The sequence below is a fragment of the Nerophis ophidion genome, linkage group LG01, assembly GCF_033978795.1.
Source record: "Nerophis ophidion isolate RoL-2023_Sa linkage group LG01, RoL_Noph_v1.0, whole genome shotgun sequence".
Taxonomy (NCBI): Eukaryota; Metazoa; Chordata; class Actinopteri; order Syngnathiformes; family Syngnathidae; genus Nerophis; species Nerophis ophidion.
In genome coordinates, this window is record NC_084611.1 from 38563735 (window position 1) to 38583734 (window position 20000).

At 39.7% G+C, this 20000-nt stretch overlaps 1 protein-coding gene across 4 annotated transcripts in view; it reads right to left on the reverse strand.

Annotated features, from left to right (window-relative positions):
• Positions 1-20000, reverse strand: part of pcsk5b (proprotein convertase subtilisin/kexin type 5b) — a 305406-nt gene that overhangs the window by 222349 nt on the left and 63057 nt on the right. For all 4 annotated transcript variants that reach the window (XM_061902184.1, XM_061902182.1, XM_061902180.1 and 1 more), the window contains exon 3: positions 4988-5140. In XM_061902184.1, the coding sequence (XP_061758168.1) occupies positions 4988-5140 (153 nt within the window). The remainder of the gene's footprint in view (positions 1-4987; positions 5141-20000) is intronic.

The window sequence follows — 20000 nt, forward strand, 5'->3', positions numbered from 1 at the left end:
AGAGGCGACGGGCTGGGGTGGCAATTCTTGTTTCTCCCCGGCTCAAAGCCTGTAAGTTGGAGTTCAACCCGGTGGACGAAAGGGTAGCCTCCCTCCGCCTTCGGGTGGGGGGACGGGTCCTGACTGTAGTTTGTGCTTACGCACCAAACAGCAGTTCAGAGTACCCACCCTTTTTGGGAACACTCGAGGGAGTACTGGAAAGTGCTCCCCCGGGTGATTCCCTTGTTCCCTTGTCCTACTGGGAGACTTCAATGCTCACGTTGGCAACGGCAGTGAAACCGGGAGAGGCGTGATTGGGAAGAATGGCCGCCCGGATCTGAACCCGAGTGCTATTTTGTTATTGGACTTTTGTGCTCGTCACAGTTTGTCCATAACAAACACCATGTTCAAACATAAGGGTGTCCATATGTGCACTTGGCACCAGGACAGCCTAGCCCGCAGTTCCATGATCGACTTTGTAGTTGTGTCATCGGATTTGCGGCCTTATGTTTTGGACACTCGGGTGAAGAGAGGAGCGGAGCTTTCTACCGATCACCACCTGGTGGTGAGTTGGCTGAGATGGTGGGGGAGGTTGCCAGACAGACCTGGCAGGCCCAAACGCATTGTGAGGGTCTGCTGGGAACGTCTGGCAGAGTCTCCTGTCAGACAAAGTTTCAATTCCCACCTCCGGAAGAACTTTGAACATGTCACGAGGGAGGTGCTGGACATTGAGTCCGAGTGGACCATGTTCCGCACCTCTATTGTCGAGGCGGAAGATCGGAGCTGTGGCCGCAAGGTAGTTGGTGCCTGTCGGGGCGGCAATCCTAAAACCCTTTGGTGGACACCAGCGGTGAGGGATGCCGTCAAGCTGAAGAAGGAGTCCTATCGGGTCCTTTTGGCTCATAGGACTCCGGAGGCAGTGGACAGGTACCGACAGGCCAAGCGGTGTGCAGCTTCAGCGGTCGCGGAGGCAAAAACTCGGACATGGGAGGAGTTCGGGGAAGCCATGGAAAACGACTTCCGGACGGCTTCGAAGCGATTCTGGACCACCATACGGCGCCTCAGGAAGGGGAAGCAGTGCACTATCAACACCGTGTATGGTGCGGATGGTGTTCTGCTGACCTCAACTGCGGATGTTGTGGATAGGTGGAAGGAATACTTCGAAGACCTCCTCAATCCCACTAACACGTCTTCCTATGAGGAAGCAGTGCCTGGGGAATCTGTGGTGGACTCTCCTATTTCTGGGGCTGAGATCGCTGAGGTAGTTAAAAAGCTCCTCGGTGGCAAGGCCCCAGGGGTGGACGAGACCCGCCCGGAGTTCCTTAAGGCTCTGGATGCTGTGGGGCTGTCTTGGTTGACAAGACTTTGCATCATCGCGTGGACATCGGGGGCGGTACCTCTGGATTGGCAGACCAGGGTGGTGGTTGCTCTCTTTAAGAAGGGGGACCGGAGGATGTGTTCCAACTATCGTGGGATCACACTCCTCAGCCTTCCCGGTAAGGTTTATTCAGGTGTACTGGAGAGGAGGCTACGCCGGATAGTCGAACCTCGGATTCAGGAGGAACAGTGTGGTTTTCGTCCTGGTCGTGGAACTGTGGACCAGCTCTATACTCTCGGCAGGGTTCTTGAGGGTGCATGGGAGTTTGCCCAACCAGTCTACATGTGCTTTGTGGACTTGGAGAAGGCATTCGACCGTGTCCCTCGGGAAGTCCTGTGGGGAGTGCTCAGAGAGTATGGGGTATCGGACTGTCTTATTGTGGCGGTCCGCTCCCTGTACGATCAGTGCCAGAGCTTGGTCCGCGTTGCCGGCAATAAGTCGAACACATTTCCAGTGAGGGTTGGACTCCGCCAAGGCTGTCCTTTGTCACCGATTCTGTTCATAACTTTTATGGACAGAATTTCTAGGCGCAGTCAAGGCGTTGAGGGGTTACGGTTTGGTAACCGCAGGATTAGGTCTCTGCTTTTTGCAGATGATGTGGTCCTGATGGCTTCATCTGACCGGGATCTTCAGCTCTCACTGGATCGGTTCGCAGCCGAGTGTGAAGCGACTGGAATGAGAATCAGCACTTCCAAGTCCGAGTCCATGGTTCTCACCGGGAAAAGGGTGGAATGCCATCCCTGGGTTGGGGAGGAGACCTGGCCCCAAGTGGAGGAGTTCAAGTACCTAGGAGTCTTGTTCACGAGTGAGGGAAGAGTGGATCGTGAGATTGACAGGCGGATCGGTGCGGCGTCTTCAGTAATGCGGACGTTGTACCGATCCGTTGTGGTGATGAAGGAGCTCAGCCAGAAGGTAAAGCCCTCAATTTACCGGTCGATCTACGTTCCCATCATCACCTATGTTCATGAGCTTTGGGTCATGACCGAAAGGATAAGATCACGGGTACAAGCGGCCGAAATGAGCTTCCTCCACCGTGTGGCGGGGCTCTCCCTTAGAGATAGGGTGAGAAGCTCTGCCATCTGGGAGGAACTCAAAGTAAAGCCGCTGCTCCTTCACATCGAGAGGAGCCAGATGAGGTGGTTCGGGCATCTGGTCAGGATGCCACCCGAACGCCTCCCTAGGGAGGTGTTTAGGGCACGTCCAACCGGTAGGAGGCCACGGGGAAGACCCAGGACAGGTTCGGAAGACTATGTCTCCCGGCTGGCCTGGGAACGCCTCGGGATCCCCCGGGAAGAGCTAGACGAAGTGGCTGGGTAGAGGGAAGTCTGGGTTTCCCTGCTTAGGCTGTTGCCCCCGCGACCCAACCTCGGATAAGCGGAAGATGATGGATGGATGTGTGTGTGTGTGTATGTATATATATATATATATATATATATATATATATATATATATAAATATATATATATATATATATACATATATATATATATATACATACATACATACATACATACATACATACATACATACATACAGGACTGTCTCAGAAAATTTGAAAATTGTGATAAAGTCCTTTATTTTCTGTAATGAAACTAAAAACATGGAAATGTCAAACATTCTGGATGCACTACATCAACTGAAATATTGCAAGCCTTTTATCATTTTAATAAAAACTAAGAAATCCTATCTCAAAAAATGTGAATATTTCCTCAGACCAAGAAAAAAAAAAGATTTATAACAGCAAAACAAAATCAAACATTTGAAAATGTCAATTAATGCACTAAGTACTTGGTTAGGAATCCTTTCGCATGGATTACTGCATCAATGCAGCGTGGCATGGAGGCAATCGGCCTGTTGCATTGCTGGGTTGTTATGGATGCCCAGGATGCTTCAATAGCGGCCTTTAGCTCATTTGCATTATTGGGTCTGGTGTCTTTCAGCTTCTTCTTCACAATACCCCACAAATTCTCTATAGGGTTCAGGTCAGGGGAGTTGGCAGGCCAATCGCGGACAGTAATGCCATGGTCAATACACCAGTTACTGGTGGTTTTGGCACTTTGGGCAGGTGCCAGATCATGCTGGAAAATTAAATCATCATCTCCATAGAGCTTTACAACAGATGGAAGCATGGAGTGCTCTTGGTACACAGCTGCATTGACTCTGGACTTGATGAAACACAGTGGACCAAAACCAGCGGCTGACATGGCTCCCCAAACCATTGCACACTGGATATCAAGCAACTTGGATTTTGCTCCTCTCCAGCCTTCCTCCAGACTATAGCGCCTTGACTTCCAAATGAAATACAAAATTTGCTTTCATCTGAAAACAGGACACTGGACCACTCTGTACTGTCTTTCAGTCAGACGCTTGTTGCGTTGTCTTGAGTTCAGGAGTGGCTTGACCATGGGAATACGGCTATTGTAGCTGTATATTGTTGAAAAGCTCTGTGGAGATGATGATTTCATTTTCCAGCATTATCTGGCACCTGCCCAAAGTGCCAAAACCACCAGTAACTGGTGTACTGACCATGGCATTACTGTCCTCCATTGGCCTGCCAACTCCCCTGACCTGAACCCTATAGAGAATGTGTGGGGTATTGTGAAGAAGAAGCTGAAAGACACCAGACCCAATAATGCAAATGAGCTAAAGGCCGCTAGTGAAGCATCCTGGGCATCCATAACACCTCAGCAATGCCACAGGCCGATTGCCTCCATGCCACGCTGCAATGATGCAGTAATCCATGCGAAAGGATTCCTAACCAAGTACTTAGTGCATTAATTGACATTTTCAAATGTTTGATTTTGTTTTGCTGTTATAAGTCTTTCTTTTAACTTGGTCTGAGGAAATATTCAAATTTTTTGAGATAGGATTTTTTTTAGTTTTTCTTAAGCTGTATGCCATAATCAGCAATATTAAAGTAATAAAAGGCTTGCATTATTTCAGTTGATGTGTAGTGCATCCAGAATGTATGACATTTCCATGTTTTTAGTTTCATTACAGAAAATAAAGGACTTTATCACAATATTCAAATTTTCTGAGACAGTCCTGTATATATATATATATATATATATATATATATATATATATATATATATATATATATATATATATATATGTGTGTGTGTGTGTGTGTGTGTGTCTACATGTATATATTTGTATACATAATATATACATACACATTATATATATATATATATTTACATAATATAAATATATATACATGTATGTATATGTACATAATATATATTATATATATACATAATATATATATTATATATATATACACAATATATATGAGTGTGTGTATGTATGTATGTACGTATATATATACACTATATATATATATATATATATATATATATATATATATATATATATATATATATATATATATATATATATATATATATATATATATATATATATATATATATATATATATATATATATATATATATATATATATATATATATATATATACATAATATACAGATCCTTTAGCTTCTCTGACCCAACACTAATCAGGTCCACAGACGGGTCCTCGGCAGACCTTTCACTTACAAACTAAAACATTAGATAAGAGCGTCATGAAAATGCTTATAGGACACCTAACACAAAAGTATACTCACAATATACCACATACTGCTCCACTTGGCATCGTTATAGAATATGTTGTTTTGGGCTGCTGGACTGTGGGCGTGGCTTGACAGAGAGAGTGGCGGGGCCGCTTTGTAATCCCTCTTGATCCTCCTCCTGACCACCTGCTGCTGTATCCATTCCACCTGAAATGCACACAGGATGGCCAGAAACTAAGAAGGCTGCACAGCAGAAAGGAAGACGCAACTAAAATCAGACATTTACTGTACTTCACTGGAGTTTTAATATTCAGGAATGTGTGAGGCGCTGAGAAGACACAAAGCAACGAAATAAACACTGCTTGAAGGCTGCCATAGGTAATAATCTGACATCAAAACACAACAAAATCATTTTCATGGTACAAAGGCTTGAAATCACATAAAAATACAGCTGATAGTGCGCTCATTGGTGAGAGGCTGCACATTCCTCTGCTCAAGAAGAAAAAAATGCACTTAAATCCTTTTTTTTTTTTAAATATAAAAATATTTGTATATTATATATAACGTCATTAAAAAATACTAAAGGATAAAAACGGACTAACTTAATTAATTTTATTGAGCCCCTAAATGGGGAACTGCAATTTTGGGGGAAATTTTGCCTAGTTTGTCTACGTTAGCGCGTATAATAAAAATATGGGAAAGGCATTCGGGTGGCATCCTGACCAGATGCCCGAACCACCTAATCTGGCCCCTCTCCACGTGGAGGACTAGCGGATTTACTTTGAGCTCCTCCCGGACGGCAGAGCTTCTCACCCTATCTCTAAGGGAGAGCCCTGCCACCAGGCGGAGGAAACTCATTTTGGCCGCTTGTACCCGTGATCTTCTCCTTTCAGACAAAACCCAAAGCTCATGAGGATGGGAACGTAGATCGACTGGTAAATTGAGAGCTTTGCCTTCCGGCTCAGCTCCTTCTTCACAACAACGGATCGATACAGCGTCCGCATTACTGAAGACGCCGCACCGATCCGCCTGTCGACCTCACGAGCCACTCTCCCCTCACTCTTGAACAAGACTCCAAGGTACTTGAACTCCTCCCCTTGGAACAAGATCTCCTCCCCAACCCGGAGACGGCACTCAACCCTTTTCCGGCCGAGAACAATGGACTCGGACGTTGAGGTGCTGATTCTTATCCCGGTCGCTTCACACTCGGCTGCGAACCGATCGAGTGAGAGCTGAAGATCTTGGCCAGATGAAACCATCAGGACCACATCATCTGCAAAAAGCAGAGACCTAATCCTGCAGCCACCAAACCGGATCCCCTCAACACCTTGACTGCGTCTGGAAATTCTGTCCAAAAAAGTTATGAACAGAATGGGTGATAAAGGGCAGCCTTGGCGGAGTCCAACCCTCACTGGAAACGGGTCCGACATTCTGCTCACTTAACAGACACAATCCACTTTGCACACGTTTAGTAGACCAGCTTTGCATGTGCTATCAAGTTTGCACGTGTTTTAGTACAAGTAAACCTTTGATAAATCAGGCCCATAATGTTTAACACAGTTTTTAGTGTGTTTTCATGTACTGTAGTGTAACTCTAACTTAAATGAGAGCAACCTGGTGATAATTGGAGAGAGGCAGTTATTTCCTCAATGTGAAAACCAATTATCTACTGTAAAATGTATTTATTTATTATTTTTCTATTTTTAATATAGATTTTGAGTGCAACGTGCAAGCGCTTTTGACCATGTGGTCACATATTGTACGACACAGCAGCAACAGAACCAATTTTGTCATAGCTACAAACTGCTCAGACTGCATTAGTCGGGATCGACCGATTATCAGGCAAGGCCAATTATTGGCGTGGATATTTAGTATTTTCACATATCAGCATCAGAATTATTATTTTTTCGACATTGGCATTTTTTTATTCGTTTTGTTATTGATCATGAAGGGTAATATTGACCTATATCATCACAGTTGTGATCATTTTAAATCCAGCAATCATTGAACAAATGTCTGCCTTATATTAATCCAATTTTAGAACTGGTTATTTTGGCTCAGATGCAGCCGTGCCTCTTGTCTCCAGCATTGTACCGCCCACAGCACCATCTGATTGATGATGCAAACCATGCACGGGTCGGTAAAAGTTTTTTTTTTAATAGATAGATATGTTATTATTTGAAAATACACAACTTTAAAAAATGTTTGCAGGCATGTTTTTTGTAATTTTTCAAATTAACTCAAAAATTATTATTTTTTATATTTGAATTTTTTTTAAATGGCACTTTTGTTGGAACTTTTTCAAATTAATTAATTCATAAAATGTTTACTATTTTGATTTTTTTAAGAGCTAACTAAACTGTGGCGGACATTTCTAATATTTTTATTTTTTTTAAATGGCTAAAAACAGATATTGCATTTATTTAAAGACCAAACTTTGTGTTATAGCTTACTAAAGTAAACTATAACACAACACAAGTATATAATTCTGATTTGAAAAACTTCAGCTTTTTCTATTTATCTGATTCTTTGCTCAATTTTCTTACATTTTTACTGTTTTTGTTTTTTTTATAGATAGATATGTTATTATTTGAAAATACACAACATTAAAAAATGTTTGCAGGTACGTTTGTTGTAATTTTTCAAATTAATTAATTTTTTTTTTTTTAATAACTAACTAAACTGTGGCGGCCATTTTTTATATTTTTCATTTTTTTAAATGGCTAAAAACAGATACTGCATATATTTAATGACCAAAACGTGGTGTTATAGCTCACTAAGTATATTATTATTAGTTATTATTGGAAAAACTTCAGCTTTTTCAGTTTTTTTTTTCAATTCTTTGCTCTATTTTCCTACATTTTTACTGTTGTTTTTGTTATAGATAGCTGTTATTATTTGAAAATACACAACGTTTGTTGCACGTTTGTTGCAATTTTTTAAATTAATTAATTAATTTTTATTTCTTTTCTTAATAACTAACTAAGCTGTGGCAGCCATTTTTAATATCTTTATTTTTTTAAATGGCTAAAAACAGATATTTCATTTATTTGAAGACCAAAACTTTGCGTTGTAGCTCACTAAGTATGTTATTATTAATTATTATTTGAAAAACTTCAGCTTTTTCTGTTTTGTTTTTTTCCCGATTCTTTGCTCTATTTTCTTACATTTTTACTGTTGTCGTTTTTTTATAGATAGATATGTTCCATCCATCCATCCATTTTCTAACGCTTATTCCCTTTCGGGGTCGCTGGCGCCTATCTCAGCAACAATCGGGCGGTACACCCTGGACAAGTCGCCACCTCATCGCAGGGCCAACACAGATAGACAGACAACATTCACACTCACATTCACACACTAGGGCCAATTTAGTGTTGCCAATCAACCTATCCCCAGGTGCATGTCTTTGGAAGTGAGAGGAAGCCGGAGTACCCGGAGGGAACCCAAGCATTCACGGGGAGAACATGCAAACTCCACACAGAAAGATCCCGAGCCTGGATTTGAACCCAGGACTGCAGGAACTTCGTATTGTGAGGCAGACGCACTAACCCCTCTTCCACGGTGAAGCCCAGATAGATATGTTATTATTACAAAATACGCAATTTTAAAAAACGTTACAGGCCCGTGTTTTGTAATTTTTCAAATTATTAATTTATGAATTATTATTTTAATGACTCACTAAACTTTGTTCACTAAGTATTTTATTAATTACTATTTGGAAAACTTCAGGTTTTTCAGTTTTTCCCCCGATTTTTTTGCTCTATCTTCTTACATTTTTACTGTTTTTGTTTTGTTTTTGTTTTTCCTTGCCCTTTTGTGGGTTCTTCCGAGGATGTTGTAGTCGTAATGATTTGTGCAGTCCTTTGAGACATTTGTGATTTGGGGCTATATAAATAAACATTGATTGATGGTTTTTAATAGAGATGTTATTATTTGAAAAAACACAAATTTTAAAAATGTTTGCAGGCACGTTTGTTGTAATTTTTCAAATTAATTAATTCATAAACTTTTATTATTTAAATTTTTTTAATAACTAACTAAACTTTGGCAGCCATTTTTAATATTTTTAATTTTTTTAAATGGCTAAAAAAATATATTGCATTTATTTAAAGACCACAAAGTTGTGCTATAGCACACTAAGTATATTATTATTAATTATTATTTGAAAAACTTCAGCTTTTTCTGGGGATTTTTCCCGATTCTTTGCTGTATTTTCTTAAATTTTTACCGTTGTTTTTTTTATTTTTATTGATAGATATGTTATTATTTGAAAATACACAATTTTAAAAAACATTTGCAGGCACATTTGTTGTAATTTTTCAAATTATTAATTTATAAATTATTATTATTTTGATTATTTTAATGACTCACTAAACTTTGTTTGTCTTTTAATTTATTGAATTGTTTTCTTATTTCTAAATCTTCTAATATTTTACATCAGGGGTCTCTAAACCTTTTCCTACCAGGGCCACGTACTGAAAAATGACCTATGCAGCGATCATTTTTTCAAATGCTAAAAACAGATATTGCATTTATTTAAAGACCAAAACGTTGCGTTATAGCTTACTAAGTATATTATTAATTATTATTTGAAAAACTTCAGCTTTATCCGTTTTTTCCCCCGATTTTTTGCTTTGCTCTATTTTCTTACATGTTTACTGTTGCTCTTTTTTTAATAGATAGATATGTTATTATTTGAAAATACACAACTTAAAAAAACGTTGGCCGGCACGTTTGTTGTAATTTTTCAAATCAATTCATTCATAAATTATTATTTATTTATTATTTTTTTATAACTAACTAAATTGTGGTGGCCATTTTTGATATTTTTAAATGGTTAAAACCAGATATTTCATTTATTTAAAGACCAAAACTTTGCGTTATATCTCACTAAGTATATTATTATCAATTATTATTTGAAAAACTTCAGCTTTTTCTGGGGGGTTTTCCCGGTTCTTTACTCTATTTTCTTACATTTTTACTGTTGTTTTATCAATAGATAGAAATGTTATTATTTGAAAATACAATACTTTAAAAAATGTTTGCAGGTACGTTCGTTGTAATTTTTCAAATTAATTCATTCATAAATTATTATTAATTATTTTTTTATAACTAACTAAACTGTGGTGGCCATTTTTGATATTTTTAAATGGTTAAAAACAGATATTGCATTTATTTAAAGACCAAAACTTTGCGTTATAGCTCACTAAGTATATTATTATTAATTATAATTTGAAAAACTTCAGCTTTTTCTGGGGGGTTTTCCAGATTCTTTACTCTATTTTCTTACATTTTTACTGTTGTTTTATCAATAGATAGAAATGTTATTATTTGAAAATACAAAACTTTAAAAAATGTTTGCAGGCACGTTTGTTGTAATTTTTCAAATTAATTCTTAAATTATTGTTATTTTTATAATAACTAACTAAACTGTGGTGGCCATTTTTTACTATTTTTAATCTTTTTAAATAGCTAAAAACATATATTGCATATATTTAAAGGCCAAACTTTGTGTTATTAATACTAATAAGAGTAAAACAAGAAAACCATTGCTGGAAAATAATGTAGGTTTAGTCGCTATGTTTAAATGATTAACAAATGTAAATGTATTGTAACTAAAAGTTTCATGATGGTGGCCGTTTGACCCTGGAACAGAGTAATACCTATGACACCATATTCTGTGGGAACATTGGATTCTATATGCAATCACATCAGTAGTCCATCTGAAGCTGTAAGTACAGCTCTTCTGGCCATGTCTGCATTCACTCTCCAACAACATGACGCCACAGCATCTAATGATGGAACAGACATTGTACAAAGAGACCACAAAGAGAATCATTTCCAGACAAGCATGAGTGATTTTCCTCTACGTGAACAGTGTCCGTCTGCAGCACAAAAAAAAAGCAGGAAAAAAACAAAACAGTTTTGTCGATACAACTTGAGCAGACAGCAAAAAGAGGAGCGAAGCTGACAATGACTGCAGAGTGATTATCTGCTCTCATGCACAGAAACAATTTGCCAGGTTCTCTGGAGACTCAGGAGTCAGCGAGACTCGGTTAGCCGAGAGAAGAGCAGGCTTGAAGAGAATGAGTCCCCTGAGAGTCAATAAATATAAAAAAAATAAAGGCTCAGCTGGAGGAAGGAAAGTGAATATAAATAGCTGGAGAGAGTATGTCGCAGGAGAATTGATTGAAGGCTGATTTAATAACTCAATTGAGTGGCATTTCGGAGGCTACAAAGACAAACCATTAAAGGCCTACTGAATTGAGATTTTCTTATTGAAACGGGGATAGCAGGTCCATTCTATGTGTCATCCTTGATCATTTCGCGGTATTGCCATATTTTTGCTGAAAGGATTTAGTAAAGAACATCGACAATAAAGTTCGCAACTTTTGGTCGCTAATAAAAAAGCCTTGCCTTTACGGAAGTCGCAGACGATGACGTCACAAGGGTGAGGGCTCCTCACGTCCTCGCAATTGTTTATAATGGGAGCCTCCAGCAGCAAGAGCTATTCGGACCGAGAAAACGACAATTTCCCCATTAATTTGAGCGAGGATGAAAGACTTGTGGAATGATATTGATAGCGAAGACTAGAAGAAAAAATAAATAAATAAAAATAAAGTAAAAAAAAAAAAAAAAAAGGCGATTGCATTGGGACGGATTCAGATGTTTTTAGACACATTTACTAGGATAATTCTGGGAAATCCCTTATCTTTCTATTGTGTTGCTAGTGTTTTAGTGAGATTAAATAGTATCTGATAGTCGGAGGGGTGTCTCCGCGGGTGTCTTGACGCCAGTCTCTGAGGGAAGTCGACGGCAGCTGCATGAACGGCGCAGGCTCAGCTGATCTCCGTTAAGAGGCAAATTTTTACCACAATTTTCTCACTGTAACCTGCCAGTTGACAAGTGGTCGGGAACCATGTTCGCTTGACCGCTCTGATCCATAGTAAAGCTTCACCTCCGGGAATTTTAAACAAGGAAACACCTTGTGTTTGTGTGGCTAAAGGCTAAAGCTTCCCACCTCCATCTTTCTACTTTGACTTCTCCATTATTGATTGAACAAATTGCAAAAGATTTAGCAACACGGATGTCCAAAATACTGTTTGATTGCGCGATGAAAAGAGACGACTTTTAGCCGCAAATGGTACTGCGCTAATATGTCCCCTGCAACCCGGGACGTCACGCGCACGCGTCATCATTCCGCGACATTTTCAACAAGAAACTCCGCGGGAAACTTAAAATTGTAATTTAGTAAACTAAACCAGCCGTATTGACATGTGTTGCAATGTTAACATTTCCTCATTGATCGATAAACTATCAGACTGCGTGGTCGGTAGTGGTGGGTTTCAGTAGGCCTTTAAATACCGACTTCGACAGTTATTAGTCGTACACTCCAACAGTGCGTACGCCTGCTGCCGAGGTGTCCGTCAGCCTCAAAAACAATGGTGTCATCAAGATAAGCGCGTCTACTTAAAACCACTGGCGTATGATTACAATTTGCATACATTAGCATTTATATTTGATCCGCTTGTCCGCCGTTCTGGGGGAGACGGTGAAGGCATTGCTGCCTTTCACGCCTCGATTATGTCAGCTCTGCATGTTTTATTTCGCCCACCCCAAGTTGGAGCTCGGCTTGGAAACAAGTTTCACTCGGAGGGAGCAAACTGCCGAATGTGGAGGAGTTGAAAGTGGAGATGTCCGATAATATCGGCCGAAAAATCCTTTAAAATGTGATATCAGAAATTATCGGTATCTGTTTCAAAAAGTAAAATTAATGACTTTTTAAAACGCCGCTGTACGGAGTGGTACACAGACGTAGGGAGAAATACAGAGCGCCAATAACCTTTAAAAGGCACTGCCTTTGCGTGCTGGCCCAATCACATAATACCTACAGCTTTTCACACACACAAGTGAATGCAGGGCATACTTGGTCAACAGCCATACAGGTCACACCGAGGGTGGCCGTATAAACAACTTTAACACTGTTAGAATATACGCCACACTGTGAACTAACACCAAACAAGAATGACAAACACATTTCGGGAGAACATCTGCACCGTAACACAACATAAACACAACAGAACAACTACTCAGAACCCCTTGCAGCACTAACTCTTCCGGGACGCTACAATATACACCACCGCTACTCCCTTTTTTTCCATAACTTGAGTCGATTTATTTTGGAAAACCTTGTTGCATTGTTTAATGCATCCAGCGGGGCATCACAACAAAATTAGGCATAATAATGTGTAAATTCCACGACTGTATATATCGGTATCGGTTGATATCGGAATCTGTAGTTAAGAGCTGGACAATATTAGAATATCGGATATCGGCAAAAAAGCCATTATCGAACATCTTTACACTTAAGTAATCACACAATAGTTTTCAACGCAATTTTGTTGTGATGCCCCGCTGGATGCATTAAACAATGTAACAAGGTTATCCAAAATAATTCAACTCAAGTTATGGAAAAAAGTGCCAACATGGCACTGCCATTTTTATTATTGAAGTCACAAAGTGCTTTTTTTTTTTTAAATGCCTCAAAACAGCAGCTTGGAATTTGGGAATTTGTCTCCCTGAGAAAGCATGAGGAGGTTAAGGTGGGCGGGGTTGGGGGGTGAGGTGTGTATATTGTCGGGTCCCGGAAGAGTTAGTGCTGTAAAGGGTTATGGGTATTTGTTCTGTTGTGTTTGTGTTGTGTTACGGTGCGGATGTTCTCCCGAAATGTTTGTCATTCTTGTTTGGTGTGGGTTCACAGTGTGGCGCATATTTGTAACAGTGTTAAAGTTGTTTATACGGCCACCCTCAGTGTGTCCTGTATGGTTGTTGACCAAGTATGCCTTGCATTTACTTGTGTGTGTGAAATGCCATAGATATTATGTGACAGGGCCGGCACACAAACGCAGTGCATTTGAGGTTTATTGTCGCTCTGTACTTCTCTCTACGTCCGTGTACACAGCAGCATTTTGAAAAGTCATACATTTTACTTTTTGAAACAGATACCGATAATTTCCGATATTACATTCTAGAGCATTTATCGGCTGATAATATCCGCAGCCCGATATTATCGAACATCTCTACTTTAGTGGTATACAAATCAGCTCTGCTTCTTCCTACACCTTTTCAGCCATATTTAATTGTGCAAGTGTAATGAAGTGAATCATATTTATATAGCAATTTTCTCTACAGACTCAAAGCGCTTCACATAGTGAAACCCATTATCTACATCTTTAAAAGCCTACTGAAACCCACTACTACAGACCACGCAGTCTGATAGTTTATATATCAATGATGAAATATTAACATTGCAACACATGCCAATACGGCCGGTTTAGTTTACTAAATTGCAATTTTAAATTTCCTGCGAGGTATCCTGTGGAAAACGTCGCGGAATGATGACGCGTATGATGACGCATGCTCTTCTCCCAGCATCGATCACGGTTAAAAGCAGTCTGGTTTTATCGCATAATTACACAGTATTCTGGACATCTGTGTTGCTGAATCTTTTGCAATTTGTTCAATTAATAATGGAGACTATAAAGAAGAATGCTGTTGGTTGAAACCGATGGATTGAAGTGAAGTGAAGTGAATTATATTTATATAGCGCTTTTTTCTAGTGACTCAAAGCGCTTTACATAGTGAAACCCAATATCGAAGTTACATTTAAACCAGTGTGGGTGGCACTGGGAGCAGGTGGGTAAAGTGTCTTGCCCAAGGACACAACGGCAGTGACTAGGATGGCGGAAGCGGGAATCGAACCTGCAACCCTCAAGTTGCTGGCACGGCTGCTCTACCAACCGAGCTATTGCAGCTGCCTTTAGCAACCAATACACAGTCGGTGCTTCTTTGTTTGTTGTGAAGCTTTAATATGGAACAGAGCAGTCAAGCGAACATGTTTCTCGACCACATGTCAATCAGCAAGTTTTTGGATGAGAAAATTGTGATATTAAGTCGGCTCTTACCGGACACTTGAGCGGAGTTTGCGTCCTCCTGCAGCAGCTGTCAAAAAGGCAGATGTGACTTTTGTTGGTTCCTCCATAAGGCTTCCCTCAGAGACACTAGCGGTCACCGCAGCCCTCCGACTTTCAACGTATGACCTTATAATCTCACTAAAACACTAGTAACACAATAAGCAGATAAGGAATTTTCCAGAATTATAAATGTGTAAATGTGTCTAATAACATCTGAATCGCTCCCACTGCCGTCGCATTTTTTTTCTCCTAGTGCTTCAATCTAACTTTCCTCATCCACGAATCTTTCATCGTCGCTCAAATTAATGGGAAATTGTCGCTTTCTCGGTCACGATCGCTCTTGCTGCTGGTGGCTATGATTATAAACAATGTGAAGATGTGAGGAGCCCTACAAGCCGTGACGTCACGCGCACATCGTCTGCTACTTCCGGTAGAGGCAAGGCTTTTTTATTAGCGACCAAAAGTTGCGAACTTTATCGTCGATGTTCTCTACAAAATCCTTTCAGCAAATATATGGCAATATCGCAAAATGATCAAGTATGACACATAGATTGGACCTGCTATCCCCGTTTAAATAAGAACATCTCATTTCAGTAGGCCTTTAAGTTCCATTTAAACCAGTGTAAGTGGCACTGGGAAAAGGTGGGTAAAGTGCCTTGCCCAAGGACACAACGGCAGCGAATCAGATGGCAGACGCGGGGATCGAACCTGGAACCCTTAAGTTGCTGTTACGGCTGCTCCACCAGTGTAAAAATGTGATGTTCCTAAATTTAACTTTGCAAAAGTGTCCAAAGCAATTTTCCATTTTTATGGTTGCTGCTTAGAGGCATTTTGTTTACATGGATTCAAAGAAAATTTTACCTATTTAAAAGGGTGAGCCGGTGCAAACAAATCGTTCCGCAGCTTTTCCCAAAGTGTCGGGGAGGCGATGACACGCTTTGTTCCCATAATAAGAGCCGGCACTTACACACATTGTCGCTAGTGCGCCGCTAGCCAATTCATACGCGGACAAAGACAATATTGCCCTCTAACTCCTGGCCAAGCAACGGCGCCTTTGTTGCTCTGCCAGTTGGCTGGGAGGGATGCAAGGCACGGCCGTTGGATGCACTCCATTCACTTTTATTTACTCGCTGCTTAGTGGCGCACAGGAATGACTTTCTGCTGCGCCAAGCCACATTCCTCCAATCTCCCTGATCTCGTGCTGTCAATGCCTATTTGGTTGGAAAGGTGCCTGTTTGCTCCCCCTCCCACAGCCGGCCCTACACACGACTGCTCTTTTCCAGGGCCTGCAGGTGGCTCTGGCCGCCTGGGTCAGTAACCTGGGGGAACTGGGGAAAAGTTCACTTCAGTCGGACAAATAGCGACAAATTGATCCACTTTCACTGGTATTTTTGCGACGGGGAGTTTTACTTGATCATCAGCTAGGCCTTAAAAAATAAGTCAAAGGTTGGTGGTGGAAAAACTCACATTTTTAAAGACCGCCTGCAAAACCAATAGTCAAAGATTTTCTTTATGACAGGAACTAGGACTGGGCAATATGGCCTTTTTTTAATATCTCGATATTTTTAGGCCATGTCACGATACACAGGGGCGTCACTAGACCTAATACTGTACTGGGGCACACCTGGGGGACAAATAATTCATGTGAGCGTGCAAAGCGCGCAAGCAAAAACATTTTTAGCACTTATTTATCATAAAAAATACATAAATAGTGCTTTAAACTATGAAATCATATCAGATTATGTTGTATGGATCTTTGATTAACCACCTGAAATTAACTAATGCATTTGACCTACTTGTGCACTTTTTTACACCAGACTTCTAAACTGCTACTGGTAAAAGCAAAAAGGAAGAGCAATGAATCTTTTTGAAATATATATTGCAGTAATCATCTGCAAATTTAACATCTACAAAAGAAAAACAAAAAATAAAGCACCCCTACATCTCTGGGTTCTTTTATATTATTTAATTTCCATTTATGGCAATGTGGCTAATCCTATTTCAGATACACAAAATTATAAAATATACACAAAACAATAAAGCCACAGTAGTAGAATAAATGAACAACTGTTGTGTGTCTGTTTAGGGAATCATTTTCTGAGAAGTAAACTGTGACGTCTCGTTTTCATTTTTGCAAAGTGGTCAATCACTCTGGACAGACATGGAAATATTACAGTAACTGTTATACAGTTGACCAGTGGTTCCCAACTGGTGTGTCGTGACATAAAAGTGGATTGTGTGTCATTTTCAGTGAGTCGCAGTTAGATGTGTGCATGAAAAAAAAAAAGTTTAGCGAGAAAAAAATCGAATGGTTGCAACAAAACCAGATTATTTTGCCTTTTTTCTAGTGACTATTAGTGAGTATTTTAGCAAAAGGCAAACCGACTAACAAGTTGGAGGAGGACTCAGGACAGACATGGAAATATATTTTTTTAAATCTAAATGGGGCAACAAAACCTGATATTTTTAGCCATCTTTCTGAAAACAAATACAGAAATGTTACTATTTTTTCTGGAAACAAAACCAGATGCTTTAGCTGTAGCCATTTTTCTGGTGACAAAACAAGATTATTTTAGTCAAAGTCGCACCGATTAACAAGACAAGTTTACTGTGCTATTTTTCTGTGAAATAAACTTGAATGATTTAAAAATTGCCTCACGACTTGATGATATGGAAAAATGTTTTTCTTCCTCAAGATAAACCATTTGAGAAGCACTCAACTCACACATGCTTACTACAAATCATCATTGATGCAGAACCAAAAGACAATAACCAACATTATGTTTAATGTTCATTGGAAATTCCCCCGACAGCTCGTACAGCAAATGAATATGTTTGTCTTGATACAAGGAATAATAACGTTAGCTAACTTAGCATCAACTTAAGACAATGATGTTGCCTAGCTAGCTAGGACTTCACTTACATCTCTCATTCCTGCTGCTTCTTGCTGCGGGCGAATAACTTTCTTAAATCCATCTAGGAGTTACAGTTTGAGTCAAATCAAAATCAAAATAATGTAATTAACAAATTGTTGTTGGCTAACGTTACCTACCTCACGCAGTGATTCTCATCCCCCACCCCCTCTCTCTCTTTCTCTCTCTCAACTGAAGTGTAGATCCACACGTGAATAAATTACCATATTAATTAGCCATGTGCTCATTGTTAGTGGAGTGAATACAGTAGCAATCAATTACCATACTAAGTAGTATGTGCGCTGTTGTCTATGTTATGTAGACTTAAAACTCTGAAGAGTTTTTTTTTTATTGGTGAAATTTTTACTGGGGCACTGCAGATCAACAGTGGGGCACGTGCCCCAGTGAAATATGTCTGGCGACGCCCCTGACGATACACTATATGTATCTCCATATTTTTGCCTTAGCCTTGAATGAACACTTGATACATATACAGTATTTCCTTGAATTAGCGCCGGGGCGGTAATAATTTAAAACGTATTCTCACTACGGCGCTTACCAAAGGCATGCGGTAAATTTAGGCCTGCGCTTATAAATTTGAGTGTGATGTAAGGATACCATCATGAAAAGTACATATAATAAAAAAAAAACTTTACTATGGTCTTACCTTTACTTATAAAATAAGTCTATGCGCAGCTCCTTCTGATCAAAAGCATCGATAACTTGTTTAAAGAGGTCTTCCTTATCTTTCTTCAGTTTTAAAAGTCTCTCTGTCCCGATGGAGATCTTCCTTTGATTATTACCTCCTGCTTCGATTGAAAGTCCAGTTTAAAAAACAGTTGTCACTTATTCTGCAGCTTCCCTTCCATACTACACCAGTCTCTTATTCTGCGAGCATCTACTCCAAACTTTCGAGCAGTTGCCTCCTTACTATTCTTTTTAGCATATCCAATAGCTTGGACTTTAAATCATACTAAATAGCTCTTTATTTTCTTCCCTTTATGCGATTTTAAATTATTGAAATCAGCCTCCTCCCTTTTGGAAAATGATGCCTTGAAAGGTGAAGTGTCACTCGTGACGTGACGAGTTTGACCCGGCGGTAATTCTAAGCATGCACTAATTCTAAGCATGGGCTAATTGTTTTGCGAAACGAGTTTGACCCAGCGGTAAAACGAGGCATGCGGATAATATATACCCGGCGGCAATTCAAGGAAATATGGTTATCACAGCAGTATGATAATTCTATGTGTCTATATTAATACATTCTTCTTCATACTGCATTAATATATGCTCATTTTAAACTGTCATGCAGAGAGGGAAATCACAAGTAAGTCAATTGAGCAAAACTGTATTTATTAAACAGTTATTAAGCAGTGGCACAAACATTCATGTCATTTCAAAACAGAAAGTGCAAGATTGTCAGAGACATTTTAAAACAAGCTATTAGTGCACTTTTGTGCATGGTGTCACTAAGATGACATATCAAAACAACACTAAATTAAAGTGCACTTTGTGTACAAAACGCCACTACAATATTTTAAAACAAATAAAGTGCACTTTTGTGCATGATGTCACACAAGATATTTCAATAACTGTCAAATAAAAATGAGCTGCATAATAGGAAATCAAATCGCGATATAATAGGTTACTGCGGACTTTATCTCCTTATGTGGTTGAGTATTTTTTTCATACGGTGTTGATGTGGAAATGGTTGCCTTGGCATTTTGTTGGTGTGGCACCGAATGGAGATGTTGAAATGCGGAGTAAGCACTCTTCATTCTCAAGCAGGTGACTTTGCAAATGATGCTACGTATTACCAGTAATGCTACTTTTTGGAGCAACACTTTTGCCCCACACTTGACAAATTACGGTTGTATGTTCGACATATTCCCACTTGAAGCCAAACCACCGCCAGACGATGGACCCCCTGCTGTTTTTCTTGGGAATTAATTCTTCCTTCATTTGTTACCAGATTCGCACCTTCTTTCTCTCGTATTACCACTCGCACCACAGCTAACGCTACCAATGCTGCTACCTCTCTGCTCCGCGAGGGCGTATACGTATGTGACGTATGTAAGAAGGTGTGTTTGGTTTCAAGTGGGAATATATTCAACATTTTTGCAGCAAAATCATTGCTACAAAAAGTAGCAGCACTGCTAATGTAGCATCATTTGAAAAGTG